At 49.1% G+C, this 17,930-nt stretch overlaps 1 protein-coding gene across 1 annotated transcript in view; it reads right to left on the bottom strand.

Moving 5' to 3' along the window:
* Positions 1 to 17,930, bottom strand: part of LOC123240619 (beta-galactosidase-1-like protein 2) — a 62,242-nt gene that overhangs the window by 21,542 nt on the left and 22,770 nt on the right. The window contains exons 2-8 of the mRNA XM_044668313.1: positions 17,503 to 17,700; positions 16,877 to 16,945; positions 16,049 to 16,144; positions 13,534 to 13,642; positions 12,449 to 12,541; positions 4,755 to 4,836; positions 3,193 to 3,257 (exon numbers count right to left, since the gene is read on the bottom strand). Of these exons, the coding sequence (XP_044524248.1) occupies positions 3,193 to 3,257; positions 4,755 to 4,836; positions 12,449 to 12,541; positions 13,534 to 13,642; positions 16,049 to 16,144; positions 16,877 to 16,945; positions 17,503 to 17,684 (696 nt within the window). The 5' untranslated portion in view covers positions 17,685 to 17,700. The remainder of the gene's footprint in view (positions 1 to 3,192; positions 3,258 to 4,754; positions 4,837 to 12,448; positions 12,542 to 13,533; positions 13,643 to 16,048; positions 16,145 to 16,876; positions 16,946 to 17,502; positions 17,701 to 17,930) is intronic.

The following is a 17,930-nucleotide window of genomic DNA, read 5'->3' on the forward strand; positions in this document are numbered from 1 at the left end:
TGTGTGCCAGACCTGGAGACCATGGGGAGGAAGTTCTAATCAGAGCACGTCTAGAGGGGCTTCTCTGAATGGTACCAGCTGAGATTCCTCCCAGGCCTGGGAAAAGTATCCAGAGCTAGAAACCCAAATTTCAAGAAAAGAGAATAATAAAACTAGAATTTGTATGATGCTCTAAAGTTTGTAAAGCCCTTTGCACATATTGTCTCATTTGATCCTCACCACAACCCTAGGAAGTAGGTGCTATTATTATCCTTATTTTACAGATAAGGAAACTGAGCCCCAAAAGACTATGTGACTTGTCCAGGGTCACATAGCTCGTGCCTGAAGCTGGATTTGAACTCAAAATTCCCTGACTCCAAGAAATTCACTGGACCATCTAGATGCCTCATATAGACCTGCCCAGTCCCTAAAAATCAGTCCAGAAAGAGGGACAAGCTGAGCCTTAAACATAGCTCCCACAGAAAACAGATCTTTTCCCTGGATGGCATAATTGCATTTGACAGAGTGTAACTCTAAAGGAAAGCAGGTTCACAGCCACCGCCAGGGCAGGTCAAAACATAACCGCCAAGGGGACTGACAAGCAGGACCTTGGATTATTCAGGATGTTGAGGGTTTTATCGTGGCTTTTAGGGGAGTCAAAGATTGTAGACTCCCTGAAAGATAGGAAATTCTGACAATAGATCACGGAGAGACACTCCCAAGTTAGTTAAAGGGAATGAGCACCCATTCATCCCCCTGTGAAGCACAATGCTTATTCAGTGATCTTCACCCAGCCTCAGAGGATCCACAGGACTGCAGAGAGGGAGAGGAGATGAATAATTCTGCTCCTGAAATCCTGGGCATCCTCCAGGGTCAGGGCCAAACTCCGATGCTCCAGAAGGCCTTCTCTCCCCACTTCTGAGCACCCATATCCCTTCCTTCCCACTGCTGTGGCACCGATGATTCCTTGATAGCAGCCCTGCCACCGCCATTCTAGGTACTGGTCTTGTATGTGCGTGTGCCGTGTCTCACAGGCACAGACATTCCTGAGGGAAGAGACTGTGTGAGTGTGAACCTAAGGACTAGGGGACGAGATCCTCCCTGGAGACATGTCTGGTGGCAATACACCCTTTCACACCTCATGGTCAGGCTCCTCCTGAATTTCCTCCTGCAACACTGCCTGGGAACCAAGTTGAGCGTCCCGTGCCCTCGAGCCAAAGCCAGTGCAAGCAGGAGCAACGCCTCAGTTCTTCTGGCCAGGCCTGGGCAGAGCTGGCCAGGGCTCTTGAGAACAGCTTGGCCCGGGCGGAGGATGGACACTTGCTTCCTGTGGGGCCGGTGCCTTAGCAGAGCCCAGGTGCACAGACATGGGCACTGAAAAATCAATGGGCGGAGGGCTCTGCAGTGAAATCTCCTTAATCCATTGCATCCTGAGTAAAGAAAGCTCTTTTCCTTTTCCTGCCGGCTTCTCTGAAATCAGATTAGCTGTCTTCCTGATGTTGATACACTTTCTCAGGACTTGGGAGAGAGCTGGCAGCGACAGATGATGGTACAGAGGCTCGATGGCCCAAGGGGGTTCTCAAAGATAACCAGCCTCTGCAGGAGATGAGTTCCAAGGTGCGTGACTGCAGGGTGCCCGATCCCTAGCATTTGTTCATGGGTAAAGTGAGACTCTAAGGAACATCCAGGGCAGGCCCAAAGGAGATGAAGTATTCCAGGAGGACAAGAAACAGACTGAAGGGGAAGTGACAGGGGACGAGGATCTTGCTGTCAGGCAGGCTTTGTGGCTTTTCATGCTGACTCTTAGTATATGATGAGCACTTGGGGTACTTTTTAGCAGTATCATCCCCTCTTCTAACTGCTTTGTGCCACCTGTGACTCTCGGCAAAAAACATGAACCCAGTGTCTAGTGAAACAGCCCTAGATCTGAAGTCAGAGGAATTAGGCTTAAATATCACTTCTCACCTGTCTGTGTGACTTTTACATGCCTCAGTTTCCTCATCTGTAAAATAAGGTTGGACTATTTGGCCTCTGAGATCCCTCTCAGCTCTAGATCTATGGACTCCTACAATCATCCTCTGTATGAACAATAACTCAAATCTGCCAAACCCTAAGGCAGCTCAGGTCATATCTAGAGTGATGGAAGAGTGGAAATGCAAGCTCAAAATGAATAGATTCCAAATAATGGTTTTACTCTCATGATCTCCATGACCTGCCAAGACACAAGAGGATCAAAGGGCATCTAGGGAGCAGAGGGTAGAAAACCATGCCTCAAGTCCAAAAGACCTGGGTTCAAATCTTGCTTCAGATACTTCCTAACTCTGACCCTGAACAAGTCACTTAACCCCAATTGCCTAGCCCTTGCCACTCTTTTCTCTCAGAATTGATGCTAAGATAGAAGGAAAATGTTAAAAAAAAACAGACACAACAGATCTTCAAACTACCCAACATTAGAAAAACCAGATGTACCAAATGCTATAATTTGGGGTGGGGTATGCTTACTTTTTATAATTTATCTCTCCTATCTGTGCAAATGCACCTTAGATTATAAGTAAATATTAAAATTTTAATTTGAAATAATTTCTTTCATTCTGCTACCTCTATTTTCTTTGCCTCGTGGATTAAAATATATATATATATACATATATATATATATATACAGAGAGAGAGAGAGAGAGAGAGAGAGAGAGAGAGAGAGAGAGAGAGAGAGAGAGAGACTCCATCCACTACTGCAATTACTGCAGTTGAGTTCTTCAAGGTTCTTAAATCCTGGTCCTTCAGGCCCCAGTGAACCCCACATGGAGCCTAGTAATATGGCTCTCTGGGTCTGAAAAAGTGTGAAAACTCATGCTCAATTTCTCTCGAAGACTTTAAAATCTTGGAATATTCTTCCCCTGCAGGAGCACAAGGTGGCTCTTATGTCTGCTTTCCCCAGAACAGACAGTGAAAAGAAGGGTGTGGGACATCGGGGACTTGAAAGAACAAGTTGTAGGGGGCCCAGGGTCAGGGAGGGAAAGAATCCAGGACCTTTTCAAGTCTCTGATCTTATCCCCAGAAAGCCTTTTGAAATCCAGGTTACCTATGAGGAAGTGGAGGGAATTTCCATCTTCCTGGAAAAACTCCCTAACTTGGCTCTGCTTACGACCACTGAGAATCAAGATGCCTAAGACAAGAAAGATTCTGGCCCCACTCATCTCTACCCAATATCCTTACCTGGAATGACTGGAGATAGTTGAAAATCATGGAATCCACATTCTTTAAATTGATGGTAGCCAGTACTGTGGAAGAACAGGAGAAATACTATAATAACAATGTTAATAATCACTAGAATCTATATAGGCTTTAAGGTTAGTAAAGCATGCTTACATTTTATCTTGCTTGATTCTCACAATATCCCTCCCTATGAGATAGGTGCTATCCCCATTTTTACGGACAAAGAAACTGAGGCACAGAATGATTAAATGGCTTGCCCACAGTCATACAGCCAAACAGATACTTGAGACAGGATTTGAAATCAGGAAGACTTGACTCCAAGTCCATTGTTCTATCTACTGTGCCACATTCCTAAACATGGTGTATCACCACTGGGGCCATGGGAGAAGGAATAACATCTATATCGACAAGAGGTCAAAATGGCCCAGGGGGCCTCAGCCAGGAGATCTAGGCTCCAGCCCCTGAGGCATCCAAGGCCAGATTTAAGGGGAAGAAAGGTGGCATTTTCCTGAAAATCCCTGGCCTTAGCTCGAGAACCCACCATTAGCCACATCCAAGGGATAAGAGACCCAAACCCACCATCACTGTCTTTCCACATACGTGTCATTTCCCTCGCTACCATTTTATTTCTGTTATGTACTTGCTCATCTGGACTCCTCAGAGTCAGGCTCCTAGAGGGCAAAGACCAGAGGGAATCTTCATTCTGAATCCTGACAGAACAGCACTAGGCTGCATGGCCTTTGGGCAAGGCTGGGCCACCAGCTCCATTTTTCCAGAGCCCAGAGATGGAAGCAATGATGGGGAGACAGTGACACCTGGCGGAGGAAGCAGGAAGCTACTGCTGCCTTGGGAAAGCCTCGGAAACCTGGGGCCTGCAGAAGAAAGTTTTCTCCTCTTGGGCCAAAGGAAAAGGTCCAGAAGTCAATCCCTGAAGGTAATGGAGTGCTTCCCTTCCCATGCTGAGTCATTTCCATGATAACTCATCCTTTTTTTAAGCCCTTCCCTTCTGCCTTAGCATCAAATTCTATGACAGGAACAACTGGGAATAAGTGACTTGCCCAGGGTCACAGAGCTAGGAAGTGTCTGAGGCCAGACTTGAAGTCCAACTCCTCCCAACACCACGCCTGTGCTACTTAGCTTCCCCCCTGTAATCCTTTCAAGTTGCCCGGCTCCTGCCCACCACATGCCCTTCATGTAGCTGGCACCCACGGGATCAACAGCTTTTCAATAATTCTGATAGTTCCCAACTCTGCTGTGGGCCCAAAAGGAGAACTAGCTGTGAGTCAATGGGAAATGGGGAAGGATGGGAAAATGTGGCCTGCGGCCTGTAGGATCCTGTTGGTCTGCCTCAATGAAGTGAGGCAGCCAGGACAAAGAAGCAGATGTGCACATGATCCCTAGACTCAGGGGAACCTGGAGCCCTCTGGAAGATGGAAATCACGAGCCTAGGGAGGAGGAGCACGTCCCAGAAAACAAGGGCTCTCCTCAGACAAGTAGAGTTCTTCTGGACCCAAGTGACCGCTTGCCCCTTTTTCTCCCTCACAGTCCCACCGTGCCTGTACCTCCTTCCACGTAGCCTCCACTCAGGCCGTCCTTGTTGTCTGAAGTCATAAGCAGCTCCACAATCCCTCTTTTCAGCAGGGCCTGAAGAGAAACAAAGCAGGATAAACCACCCACTTCCCCTCCTCCCTCCTTCCCTCTGGGTTTCCCTCCATTAGAAAAAGCAGCGAGAATCACAAACAAAACTGTGAGCACGATGGGCAGGATAAAGAGGAGAGGCAAAGGGGATAATATTAAGCATCCATATTCCCACAACACAGAAAGTGGGAGAAATTGCTACCTCGGCATTAGCCTCACTCAGCGGTGCCAAGGGGGTAATTAAGGGCCCAAATTGTTTTTGTAGGAATCACAGCTGGGGGTGCTGCGGTAAAGACCTGGCCTCACTCCCAATCTGGGTCAGAGTGGCCGGCTTCCCTTGGCCAGCTTGGCGTTCTTAGCATCCATCAGTCACCCCGAGGTGAGGATTCTGATTGCCTGCCTTTGGTCTCACCTGAACATGTCCCTCTGGGGTTATTCTGGAGCTAGGAGCAAAGGCACCCCAAGTCCAAACCTCCAGCAGCCTGGTTGCCCAATTCATGGGAAACAGCCTTCTTCTGAGCCCCAAAGAAGCTTGTAAATATGTCTCTGGAGAGCTCCCCGGAGCAGGTCAGTACTTCTTTTTCTTTTTCTGAGCCTGGGTCTCACTCAAGCTGCTCATCTCACTTGTGACAGCATGGAAGCTTCAACCTACCCCATTTCTGACTTAGGCCAGACATCCCCCTTGCCCGAGGGGCTCACCATCCTAGCTCTGGACTCAGTGTGGACACCTGATCGCCTTCAGCCCTGCTTCAGCTCAGAGCTCCCACGCTCAAGGGATCCACCAGCCTCAGCCTCTTCAGTGGCAAGGATTACACATATGTGTGGCCACTCCTGGCAGTCCAATATATTTGCAAACATGCTAAATGCTGTATACTTTGGCTGACGCGTTTCCCTTTGCCAGCACCAGGGAGAGATGAGCCTCAGTCCAGTCTACCCACTTACTTAGAAAGAGAAGAGCATTTTGTTAGCACATTCTTAATTAGGGGCACTCATGAAGGACTCATTGAGGCCAGGATTGGGGTAGGGGCAGAGAGAGGATTGGTTTGTATCCTGATCCCTAGGAGTGGTCAGAATCAGAAAGCAGGATTCAGGAAGTGATCTTAGGAAGGCGATAAAACATTTTTTCTAAAAGCCCACTGGTTCCCTCCCTTGGGAAAGGCAATGTCCACCCCCACAATTCCCATCACCTTTGACCACAGGTCTGACTGACAGAGGTTTAAAAAAATGCAATGGAGATAAGATGGCAATGGTAGGAGAGCATTCTGCCCAGAATTAAAACAAACTACACCAAAAAAAACCAAACTATATAAGGTCAACCTGTATGTTACAGATCAGTTTGGCAGAACATAGTCTACTGAGTATCATCTAAAGCAGTGATGGGCAAAGTATGGCCTGCGGGCCAGATGTAGCCCCCTGAAATGTTCTATCTGGCCTGACATTATTCCTAATCTGACGATTACAATGAGTAGGATACAATACAATGAAACTTTGAAATAGTTGCCTTAGAAACAGACTGACAGATGAGCATTTCCTTTCCTTTGATCCCCTCTTTAAAAAGTTTGCCCATCACTGCCCTAACGGATAAAAATCTTTATTTTTCCATCTAGGTCCTCCTGGCCCTTAGAATACACTGGAAAATCTTTTATGCAGCTAACTCCTTGTATACGTAGAAAAGAATCTGGCGAGGGTCAAGAAAGAAATAGCCAAGCAAATCCCCTTACACCCCCAAGCCACGGGCGCCAAGAGGCCAGTCGTCTTGTCTGAGGCCCTGAACACAAGCCCCATGAACAGAGAGAACGATCCCAGCGACGCCTTCCAGCTGCACACCAAGCCCATCAGGACCGTCACTCTCACTCCTGACACATAAATCCTCCAAAGCTTAGACGGAGCGAGAACGCCGCCCCTCCTCTATGCCCACATTGGCAGGCTCTGTGCAGGGGAAAACCAGGATGAATACTGATAAGCTGGAGAAGCCTCCTGCAGTAGGAGGTCCAGGATGGTTCAGGCACTCAAAATCATTCTGTGGGATGATGAATCAATCAACATTTATTAAGCACCTACTGTGTGGGGGCAGCTACATAGCACAGTGGACAGTAAACCTGGAATTGGGAGGACTTGGGTTCAAATCTGGCCTAGGACACTTACTAGTGGTGTGATCCTAAGCAAGTCACTTAGCCCCATTTGCCTAGCCCTTGTCCTTCTGTCCTAAAATTGTTACTAAGACAGAAAGTAAGGGTGTTTGGGTTTTTTTGTTATTTTTTTTTTAAGCACATTAAGCACATTGTCCAGTGGAAAAGAAATTGTTATTTTGCTTGACCTGGGAGAGCAGAAAAAAGGCCAGTGCTGAAAGGAGGCAGAGTTTGTCTCATGGTAAGAAAAAACAAAGTAAAACAAAGTTTCCTAAAAATTAGACTTGTAAGTACTTAATAACTGTTAGTTGCCTTGACTTGGAAGTATTGGAGCAGAAGCTGGACAGCCACTTTTCAGAGAGGTCTTGAAGGGCCTGCTCAGTTTTAAGTTGGACCAGGTGGTCTGTGAGCTTCCTTCCAGCCCTAAGATTCTATACATCAGCCTCCTGCCTCCCCCACTGACGCAGGCAGCCACACCGAGTCTCGCTGGGCTAACACCAATAATGCCAACGCTTCCTGTAGTCTGGAAGACCAAACTAGAGAACTTGAGGAGATCGATCGGTGATCTCAGCCTTGTGGGCTCTCAGCCTCTTCTACAATTACAAATCATCTCCCACACATGTCTGCTAAGGCCCACCTAATGTGAAAGGATCTTGCTCTAGATTTCCAGGATGGCTTCATAAAAGCTTGGGTTTGAGACCCACCTCAGACACGTCTTGGCCGTGTGACCCTGGGTAAGTCACTTAATGCCTCACAGTCTCAGGTCACTCTCTAACACTCTGGTGGGAGGGGGTTTCCTTATCGGGAAGTTCCCTACACCAGTGAAATCACAGGTCTGGATCAAAAACAAAACAAAACAGCTGTTAAGATTGTGTGAGAATGATTATTAGGCCTGATTAAAGCAGTTTCCCATGCAAAATAATTATCTGAGGTAATGTCCCATTTTAATGAGCACTGATTTGCATATTTATCTTTGAGCCAAAATTTCCCCAAAGTGATCAATGCATAGTTTGATTCCATACACTTGAAAAATACACTCCGCTGTCTTCAAGGAGATGAGACTATCCTGCCAAGATGCATTCCTAGCAAAATCAAACAATCCTACACACATAAGCCTCTTCGGTCGCCCACAGAGGGCAGCTCCTCCAAATCATGGCTGTTGCCTGACATTCTCCAAGCTGAAATTTTCCTCTGGAAGGCTCTACTAAGCAGAGGCCCAGATGAAGTTATGGGAGATGGTAGACCTGATGGGAAATGGTCCCCCAAAGATCATACATAAAAGAGGAGATCCCCCAAGAGACGTGCTGCTTGTATTTGAGGGGAGGACGCTAAATCTGTGGTTGTGGGAGCCTCAGGAAAAATGGTTCCCAGGGACTTTCTCAATCAGGGCCCTCCACAGGGAAAGGGTTCAAAGAAGTACAAATGTCAATAGATGTTTTCATCAAGAAATTAACCCATTAGAGGTTGATGTGGACCTAACTGGGGACGTAGACCACACCAATGCAACTATCAGTAATATGTAAATAAGTCTTGATCGATGACACATGTTAAAACCAGTGGAAATGTGCATTGGATATGGGGGGGGAGGGTGAAGGGGAAAGTAAAAACATGAATCATGTAACCATGGAAAATTTTTCTAAAAAAATTAAATATTTGAATATTAAAATCTTAAAAAAAAATTCCCCCATTAGAAAAAGGCAGATTATGGTTCCTGGGGGAATGTTTGGGGAGAAAAGTAAAGATACAAATAAGAAGTAGTTAAAAAAAAAAAAACAGTGCCAAGCATCTAATCACTAACACCCCTATCCACTTTCATCAGGTCCTACCTACTGAAACAATGCATATTAAATATTACCAAAAAAAAATTAACAGGGATGGTCTCAATTAGACTAAGAAGATGCAGCCTCGGAGGGACAGGGACAGTTAAGTGGCTTGGAGGATTGAGTCAGGCCTAGAGATGGGAGGTTCCAGGCTCAAATCTGGCCTCAGTGTGACCTAGCTATGTGTGACCCTGGATGAGTCATTTAACCCCCATTGCCTAGCCCTTACCTCTCTTCTGCCTCGGAACCGGTACACAGTACTGATTAGGCAGAAGGTTAGGGTTTTAGAAAAATTAAAATTAAAAAAAAAAAAAGATCAGCTTTGGGGTCACATTAGGGCAAGGAGAGGGCAGCAACAACCTTCATCTCCAGGACTCCAAGTTCCAAACAATGAGTCAGTTCATACTAATGGATCCTCACATCACAGATTTTCTGCATGGATGCACTGATTCTTATTTAAAATCCACCTCTGCCTCTCACATGGCTCGAGGAACTCCTCTCTTAACCTATATTAACCAAGCCAGCCCACCTCCCACATGGTCTCCTCGCTGGCATTAGGACTGCTCTGGTGGGAGGACCCGAGTTCAAAGGTCTACATTCAAGCTCCATCACTCCTTAGCCACATGACCAGTTTCTCCGGATGTCAATTTGCTCACCTGTTCAATGAAGCGATATTTTAAGAAACAGAATTTTAAAGTTGGAAGAAATCTTTCGGCTCTAAGACACCACGAAAAGCCAAACATCTGGAAAAATTACTTCGTGACTGTAGGCCTTACTTCAAGGTCTACAAGACACTTTCCTCACCACAACTCGGTGAGATAGGTAACACAAGTATTATGGTTCTTATTTTAACAAAGAGGAAACCGAGGCTGAAGGAAGTTACAGTAGTTCCCCATAAACTGCTAGTAAGTATCAGAGCCAGGTCCTCTGGCTCCAGGACTCTTTCCACTAGGCCAAGAGGAAGCAGCCACCTGGTCCTGGCTTCAAGTTTATCTGGAGCTTAGCCAATGAAAGGCCGAAGCATTGGGAGCTGGTCTAGGAGAGGAGACCCCCTTGTTCGCTAGTGGCCATAGGTGGCCTTTCTGAGTGGCTTAACTCTGAGGCAAGGGCAGCCACAGAGAGGGAAATGACAACACGTTTTAATGAGAGAGAAAAAAAACAAAGAATTAGATTCACCCAGAAATGAAGACGCAGCTCTGTCACTGAGAGAAAGATGGGCAAAGATGCCCTCACTCAGTCCCCAACTCGGATGAGGAATCCGCCATGCACAAGGGACGCACGGCTCACTAAGGCTACAGCTTGACAAATGAGTGAAGGACGTTTGCCGTTTAGGACAAACCAGAGATGTCCTGATCCTGGACTGATTCCTCTACAATCTTACCTGAAGCTACAGAGGACCCAGGTTCAAACTGCCTCTGACCTTTCCCCGATGTGTGATCGGGGCTGAGTCACTTTACCACCCTGGGCCTCGGCTGTAAAGGGGGCCTGAGCTCCCTGGCCAACTGCAGGTCTTTGCCCATTTGGCTTAGATCAATAATTCCTCTGTCCAGACACAATGGTGACCATGCATGGCCATCCACTCGCCAGGGGAGTCTGTCACAGATCTGCATATGCTTGCACGCACTCCGACTTTCTTCCCGGCTCTGTGCACCTGGGTGACCAGCCCCCTCCCAGCCCCATAGGGCCAAGGACTGGCCTAACGAGGATGAAGACTCCCCAGACGCTGTACCTACACCCTCAGGCCTTGCTGCGCCTTGGCTAAGAATGCAGCGGGCCACAGTTAGCAAGGATCAGCGCCTCTGCTGCAGGGAAGCGCGGGAGAAACCTGTCACCTCTGAATGTATAAACCTCAGGCTCAGAGAGCGGCTTCAGGGAAGGTTTCCTGTGGCTGTTACCTCTTCTCCTCCACGCCCCTCCCCATCTCCCCAGAGCCAGGGGAACTGAGGGTAAGCAGGGGAGGTGTCTGAAGCAGCCCCAGGAGAGGCCTCTCCTTCCCTACAGCAGAGAAACGAGATAAACAACTCCCTGCAATCACAAGGCCCCAGAGGCCAGCTCCGAGAGAAAGCCGTGGGAGAGGCTGGGGACGGTCACTGGACCCTCTGCCGTCGTGCTGCCTGCCGCCTCACGGGCACCCATTCCACATCCACAAACAAGGAACCCGGAGAAGGGGAGAGGGAGGGGGCCAGGGGCTGGAGAGAACCTCTCTGCACTTGGCTTAGCCATCAGAAAAGTGGCCTCCCTCCCCAAATTGGCCCCTTGGCTACACAGTCCCTACAGGGAGAGGACAGAGGGATGGAAGGAGGAATGAGCTAAAATGGGGGCTGTGGGCTCCCAAGCTTTTGCCTGCCTGCAAAGAAGTGTCTAGGTGGGGACCAGCCTGCCCATCTCAAGACGGGGAATTAAATAGGGATGCTTCTCTGGGTCAGACCCCAAGATCTGCCCAGCAGGGCGTCTGAGGCCTTCAAAGTGAGGCCCTGCTCGTCCTGCACAGTCAGTGCTGGGGGAAGGGAGTCTTCCCTCCAGCCTGCCCCCAGTTAATCCAACTCAATCCTGTTTACTCAGTCTTTGTTCAGTTTGACTCAGGAAAGGATCTTCCCCTTGTCTGTAGGCTGCTGGGGAGCCTTCTCAATGTTGGCTTTGGGCCTGTCCCACTCCCTGGCTAGAGTATAAGCATCTCAAACACCCGCTCAGGTCCCTCCTCTATTGAAAAAGAAATCTTCTGCCTCCTGAGTGAAATTCCAATTGCTTTCATTGACCAAGTCCTCTCTACAAGGTGGCCCCCAACTCTCTTTCCAGCCCCATCTCCGCCTACTCCCCCCACCACATGTCCCAGGCTACAGTAAAACGGGATTCCTCTCTGTCCCCAGGACAAGCCTAGGGCTTTTCCCACTCCTGTGCCTTTGATCACATCCTCTCCTAGTCCTAAAATATCACAGGTTCATAGATTTAGAGCCGAAGGAACCCTGGGTCAGCTAATCCAATCCTCATTTTACACATGAGGAAACTGAGGCCAAGACAATGGCTTACTCCAGGTCACCCAGGAGATCAGGAGACTTGAGCCCTCAAATTCCTGGCTTTTTCCCCTGAAATGGGAGGCTGCAGCCTCTCCTCCATCCCCCTCTCACCTCCTAAAGCTCTAAACCTCCTTTAAAGACCAGCCCAAAGGCCCCTTCCTACTCCTGTCGGGGACGAGCGAAGTGTTCTCCCTCAGACCTCAGCACCCCCAAAACTGCTCTAGTTATCCCTCAGCACTATCCTGCTCCCCGCAGAGTGTAAAGAGCTCTGTCTGGAACTGAGGAAGGCCAGGCACCAGCTGGACCTGTTAAGGCCGGGTCCCCGGAAGTCTTATCTAAACTTGACCACAGAATGACCCACGCACAGGGGCACTAACTGTGTGCAAGGACGGGCTGGGGCAGCCTTTTCAATCTCTCTTCTATCTCTCCCCTCCCATCGCTATAACTACTACGAAGGGGCAGACAGTTCCTGGACTTTCTATTCCAGTTTGGATACGAGTGGGACAAGGGCCCAAGGTCAGGGTCAGCCTGAGACTAAAGTCTGAGCCCATTCTCTTCAGATGAGCCTGAGGGGCTGACCATGTCTGAGAAGCAGCAGAAACCTCAGTGAATGTGGAGGCTGAGGGGACAGAAGGTGGGACGCCACAGCTCTTACCGTCTTGATGTAGGGCATGTAGTTTGGGTCCTTGTCATAGGAGCCATATTCATTCTCCACCTGCACAGCGATGATGGGCCCTCCCTGTGTGTACTGAGAGAGGAGATGTGAGTCAGGGCTGAGGCCCCTGCAGGTCCATTCCCATATCTCGGCGAGTACCACTAAGCCTGCCCTCAAATCCCCCCTCATCCGGCTCTGTCTGGGCCCGGCAACCTCCTGGTCTGTGATCCCAGCAATCGAGGTGCAGCCAGATGCCAGCCATCCATCAGTCATGCCTCAGAGACCGTGAGATGAGAACCCGTCCTCCCCACGGTGGCTGGGAGTGAAACCAAACTACAGAAATGGGTGCCATTTCTCTCATCTGTGCTCCCACTGTCGCGCTCACTCAGGACCCAGCGAGATAGCCCCGAGGACAGGGCTCTTCAGCACTGTCTGCACCTCGGGTTCCTGATCACCACTGCCACTACTGTGAAACTTAGAGGGGAAGCCTCCTAGCCCTTGGTTGGGGAACACCTTAAATTACCAAGAGATGCTGGGACATTCTCAAAAGAAAGCTCATTCTAGTTCACTTGGATTTAAACAGAACAGACACCATTCGAGCCTTATGGTGGAAGGTCGTAGGGTGAGTAACGATGTCACAACAAAAAGATGGGAAACGTGTGTGTGTGTGTGTGTGTGTGTGTGTGTGTTTGCGCGCAATCGTGTGTGACACCCTCTGCTTTTTCTATATAGGACTTAGTGGTGTGCAATTAGAAGCCAAATAAAGGTTTTCTGTAGATCATGAAGGCAATTATTGATCATAAAGTCCATAAACGCACGGGCCCTGACCTCAGCATCTCATCATGGGATGCAGACTCTCCGAAGCCTTGGCTCAAACCCCACCCAGGCAAAAGGACGAGGGCCTTCCACGAGGGTGTGTGAAGACTGCCGGGAATCAGAAGGAGGAGCAGGACAGGTCAGAAACCTATTGCCCCAAAGAGGAAGAAGTGGAGCCTAACTGGGGCCTGGGATATTACTAGAACTGACCTGGATATAGGCCTGGGAATGAAGGGTGGCCAAGGGGATGGAGGAGGGGTTGGTTTTACCTGCAGGGGAACCACCTTGGGTATCAGATGATTAAAATAAAGGTCCACGGCTTTAACGAAGCCCATGTAGGTTGTTCTCAGCTCCATGTTGGAGTCTTGGAGTAACCAGCTAGAAGTGAAAAGAGGAGAGGCTCAGGGGCAGAGAATGGGGAGGGATTAAGGGATGAAGCTAAAGACCAGAGCTGACCCAAATTCACCTAGTTCCCAAAGAGCAGCCAATTCCAGAAGCACAAGCCACCAGAGCTCAGACAACAAACAGCCCAAGCCCTTCATCCATGACTGCTCCCTGTTAGAGGGCATCCACAGGAATTCAGCACAGGCTCCCCACAGAGGCTGTGGCTCAGGAGGCCGGCCAGAGGCAGAAAAGTGTCTCACCAGGACAGGATCAGCCTCCTGGGAACCTCTACCTACATTCTCTCAGTTTATAAGGGGCCCAAACCCAATGGTTCAAGGATCTCTTGGGAGGAGAAAACCTAGCAGGCCTCAGCCTGTGTCTCCTTCCACCATCGTTCTGAAAATGAGCTTGAAATCAGATGGAACAAGCAGCCCATCCTGCTGACTCCAAACAGCCACTGACCCCTAGATGGAGGCTGTGGAGGCTCTGGGTGCTCCATCAGCCTAGGCAGCCTGTGAGGGTACAAGATGGGCTCATCTTTCACACCTTGCACTCGATGATCACAGACTCCACAGCCATGGAACCCAGGGTGAGAGAGAGAGAGAGTCTAAATCATTGAACTGAACACCTCCCCCACCGCTTACAAATCCAGGGCAATGACACTCGTTCTAGCAGTGTGGTTTAGGTTTCTACAGTCCCGATGCAGTATGGAACTGCCAAGCAGAACCCCAGAGAGATCTGCCAACACATAACAAAGGCACATAGAAGGTGGCACCGTTCTTAGCTAGACTTGTATCATACCCTTCATCTCCAGCTTCCGGAAAAGTCCTGCTTTCCTTCATTGCAAGACTCTGTCTCATGGCCCTATGCCCCATCCTAAAACCCTCTTTGGGGCTGTGTGTGCGGGTGTGTTAAGCTGCCTTTCCTAATGGATGGCCCATCCCAGCATAAGCCGATGAGAGCACACAGAGATCTCAATGCCACTGTCTTAATCTGCCCAAATGCCCGCCTGTTGCTCTGACTCCAGCTCAGTTCAACCTGATGAACTCTGAGAAGTTTGCTCGGATCTTTCAGCCACTTGAGCACCAGAAGGATGGAAGAAGAGGAGAGCAAAATCGCCAACACTCTGTGCTGGCAGCCTTCTCTGGGGACAGCCGTCACGGCTGAGAAAATACGAAACAAAACAATCGAGGGAACCACAGGCAGAGAGTTACCAGCAGACACTGTGTGCCTGTTTCTGTTCTGCTTCGGGTAGGATGGCTCTGCATAGGATTCTGCATAAGAATGAGGCCTGCCATGAGGAAGGGGTCCTCACCCTTCAGGGAACAGGGGAGGGAGAAAAGTGTGGCCACTGCTCCGGTGAACAAGCAAGCATTCTTAAAAGTGAGGGGCAGCCAGGTGACTCAGTGGACTGGGAGCCAGGCCTCAGACTTGTCCTAGCTGTGTGACCCTGGGCAAGTCACTTAACCCCCAGTGCCTAGCTTCTGCCTTGGGATCAATACTTAGTACTGATTCTAAGACAGAAGGTAAGGGTTTTTAAAAAAAAATGGAAGTGAGAAGTAAAATAAGCATAAAATAATCAGCAGTTTTATCCCACTCATGGATCATCCCTCCTTTCTTCATGTACTCCTTCCCACCAAACCAATATTGCCCATACTGTGGCAACGAAGGAAGATCTAAGATATATAAAAAACAAAAGTCCCTCATATTTATGATGCACTTTTTGCCTTTGAAAACACTTATACATTTTCTCTTCTATTTTATCCTAAACTCCAGGGAAAGTGAGATGCAAAGAAGGGAAATATAGTGGCATCTAGTTGGAAGTACTTTGCTGAGGCAAAAAATCCTGCTAGCTCTTACTAGGCACCCTACATAAAAACCTCTTGGGAAAGAACTGTTGGAGTCAGATGGATGTGGATCAAAGCATACTGTCTTTCACATCAGTGTATTTACAGTTTTATTTGGGGGTTTGGGTCTTGTATGGGCATGCTCTTACAAGGGGAAGTGTGTTTTGCATGATAACATATGTATGGGCCAGATCAAATTGCTTAGTGAGGGGAGGGAAGGGAGAGAGGAACATGGTTTGGATCTTATAATTTTGGAAAATGTGTGTTGGAAATTATTATTACGTTATTATGTAATTGAAACCTGAAATTTATTATTACATTACAATTGGGAAAATAAAAAAATCTTTGAATTTAAAAAAAAATCTCTTGGGAATTCTGCCTGGGCAATGATACTCTTTACTGTGTCGACAAATTTAAGGGTTTGTATTGTTGACTTTTCACATAAAGAGGAAAATAAACTTTAAAACGAAGCACACCTTTCCATGGCTGACATTTTAAACAAGCTTATGGAACATCCACTATCACTGGCCTATACCACTCATATTGTCCTTACCTGGGCAAGCCCCCGAGGTCCCACTCGCTGCAGATGTAGGGCCCAGGGCGCAGAATCACCCACAGCCCAATATCTGCCGCCATCTGGACAAAGGCCCTAGAGAGGAAGACGATGTCAGTGCCACACAATAGAGCCAAAAGCAAAGACAAACAGGAAGCCTTCATTAGAGAGTCTGGACCGCTGCACTGCTCAGGTGCTTTCCAGACTGAAGTCTTTTTCTCTCATTTGGGAAATCGGGGAAGAGGAGAGCGCTTAGCTCTGACTAATGCTGACGCTGGAGCAGCTGTTACTCAGAAGGTTAGGGAATTCCTCCTGCCCTAAGATGCAAAAGCTCTTCCCTTCCTACTCCCTATCCCCCACACAATGTCAGAGGTTTCCTGTCTGCCTAGGTCAATAAACAGACGTTCTCTGGGGGCACGGAGAAGGAGGCCCCCCCCAGGGAGGGAGTTCACCCCACTTCTGCCTCGTCTTACAGGCTTTGCTCACCCAGAGCTTAGAAGTCCCTTGACATAGCACAGGTGGCAGGTTCCATACTGCTGACTAAACCTGCAAAACCCTGGGCTTAATTTTAAGCAGCTTCTCTAGATTACAGCAGGACAGGTCTAAGGAAGCTAGGTCATAGCCCAGCTGGGAGAAATCAGATTATCTCATGGAAAGGGCCTGGCTTCGGGTCCAGGGGACAGAGTCCTCAGCGTTTTAGACCCTAGACCCCAGAGCTTTGTTTCCAAAAATAAAGGTCAGATTTCCCCTTCTACTTTTCCCACTCTCCATTTACACTGGTCATCCCAGACCTCCCCACCATGGAACAAATTGACCCTTAAGACATACTCTACGTCCAAGTTCCCGCTGAAGTTAAACTTTCCTCTTTCAGGCTCATGGAGATTCCAGGGAATATACCTGCAACCAAAAGGGGAAGAGTCACACCAGCACCTTCTCATCTCGTGGCACCCCTGTCCAGGTGGTCTTTCCTACCCTTAGCTCCTGGGGAAGCTCCACTTCTGTTAAAACCTTCAGCGATATGCCCCAGGGATTCTCTCCAGGCTCTGCTAACACTGCCCAGCAAGCCCCCAGGCTCCCAGGGGGTTCTACCTTTGTTTTGATTTCATGGGATCAGTCTGTCCAAAACATTGCAAACATCATTCCACCACAACCTTGTCTTCCCCTCTGGCCTGAAAGCTTCCTGGGAGCGAGACGTCCTCCCCCAAAGCCTGGTGTTTCCAGGGGGGCGGACGTGGGGAAGGACGGAGCTCTTCCCTCCTCTCAGCCTCCCTCCTGTCTCCATGCCCAGCGCTGCCTCCCCAGACCAGCCTTCCATCCTCTCCCCCTCTCTGCAGATAGGTGGGCAGTAAACAGGAAAGAGCCGCCACCGAGTCGGACCACAGGGAGCAGGGGGCTCGGCGCTGTGGCCAGGGGTTCTAGGGGACAGGATTGGGGAGGGAAGCCTCAATACTCACGTGGTGAGGGTGTTTAAGCCGCAGGCCTTCAGCTTCAGCAACCGATCTTTCCAGTACTCTCTGGGCACTCGAAAGTAGTGTATAGAGCCCCCCAAAATCCGGAAGCGGGAGCCTTCCAGCAGGAATTCCGAGTCCTTGGCCTCCAGGCCCAAATGCCGGTTCCAGCGCTGAAGAGGGACCATATCGCTCCAGTTAAACCTCCAGGCAAAGGGAAAAGGGAGCTTGTGAATCTTCTGAATTCAACTCCAGTCACAGGCAAAGCAGCGAGCTAGAGAGGCGCTCTCTGCCTCTCCTCAGAAAGCTCTGAGCATCCCTGATGGGGCGGATGCGGGGCCTGCCCTTCCTGCAGGCAGGCTGGACGGGAGGCCTGAACCGGAGGCCCCGTCCGGCGCCACCCCCACCCCTTTCCCCACCCCTCTCCCCGTGGT

This window comes from Gracilinanus agilis, chromosome 3, assembly GCF_016433145.1.
Source record: "Gracilinanus agilis isolate LMUSP501 chromosome 3, AgileGrace, whole genome shotgun sequence".
NCBI classification, from domain to species: domain Eukaryota; kingdom Metazoa; phylum Chordata; class Mammalia; order Didelphimorphia; family Didelphidae; genus Gracilinanus; species Gracilinanus agilis.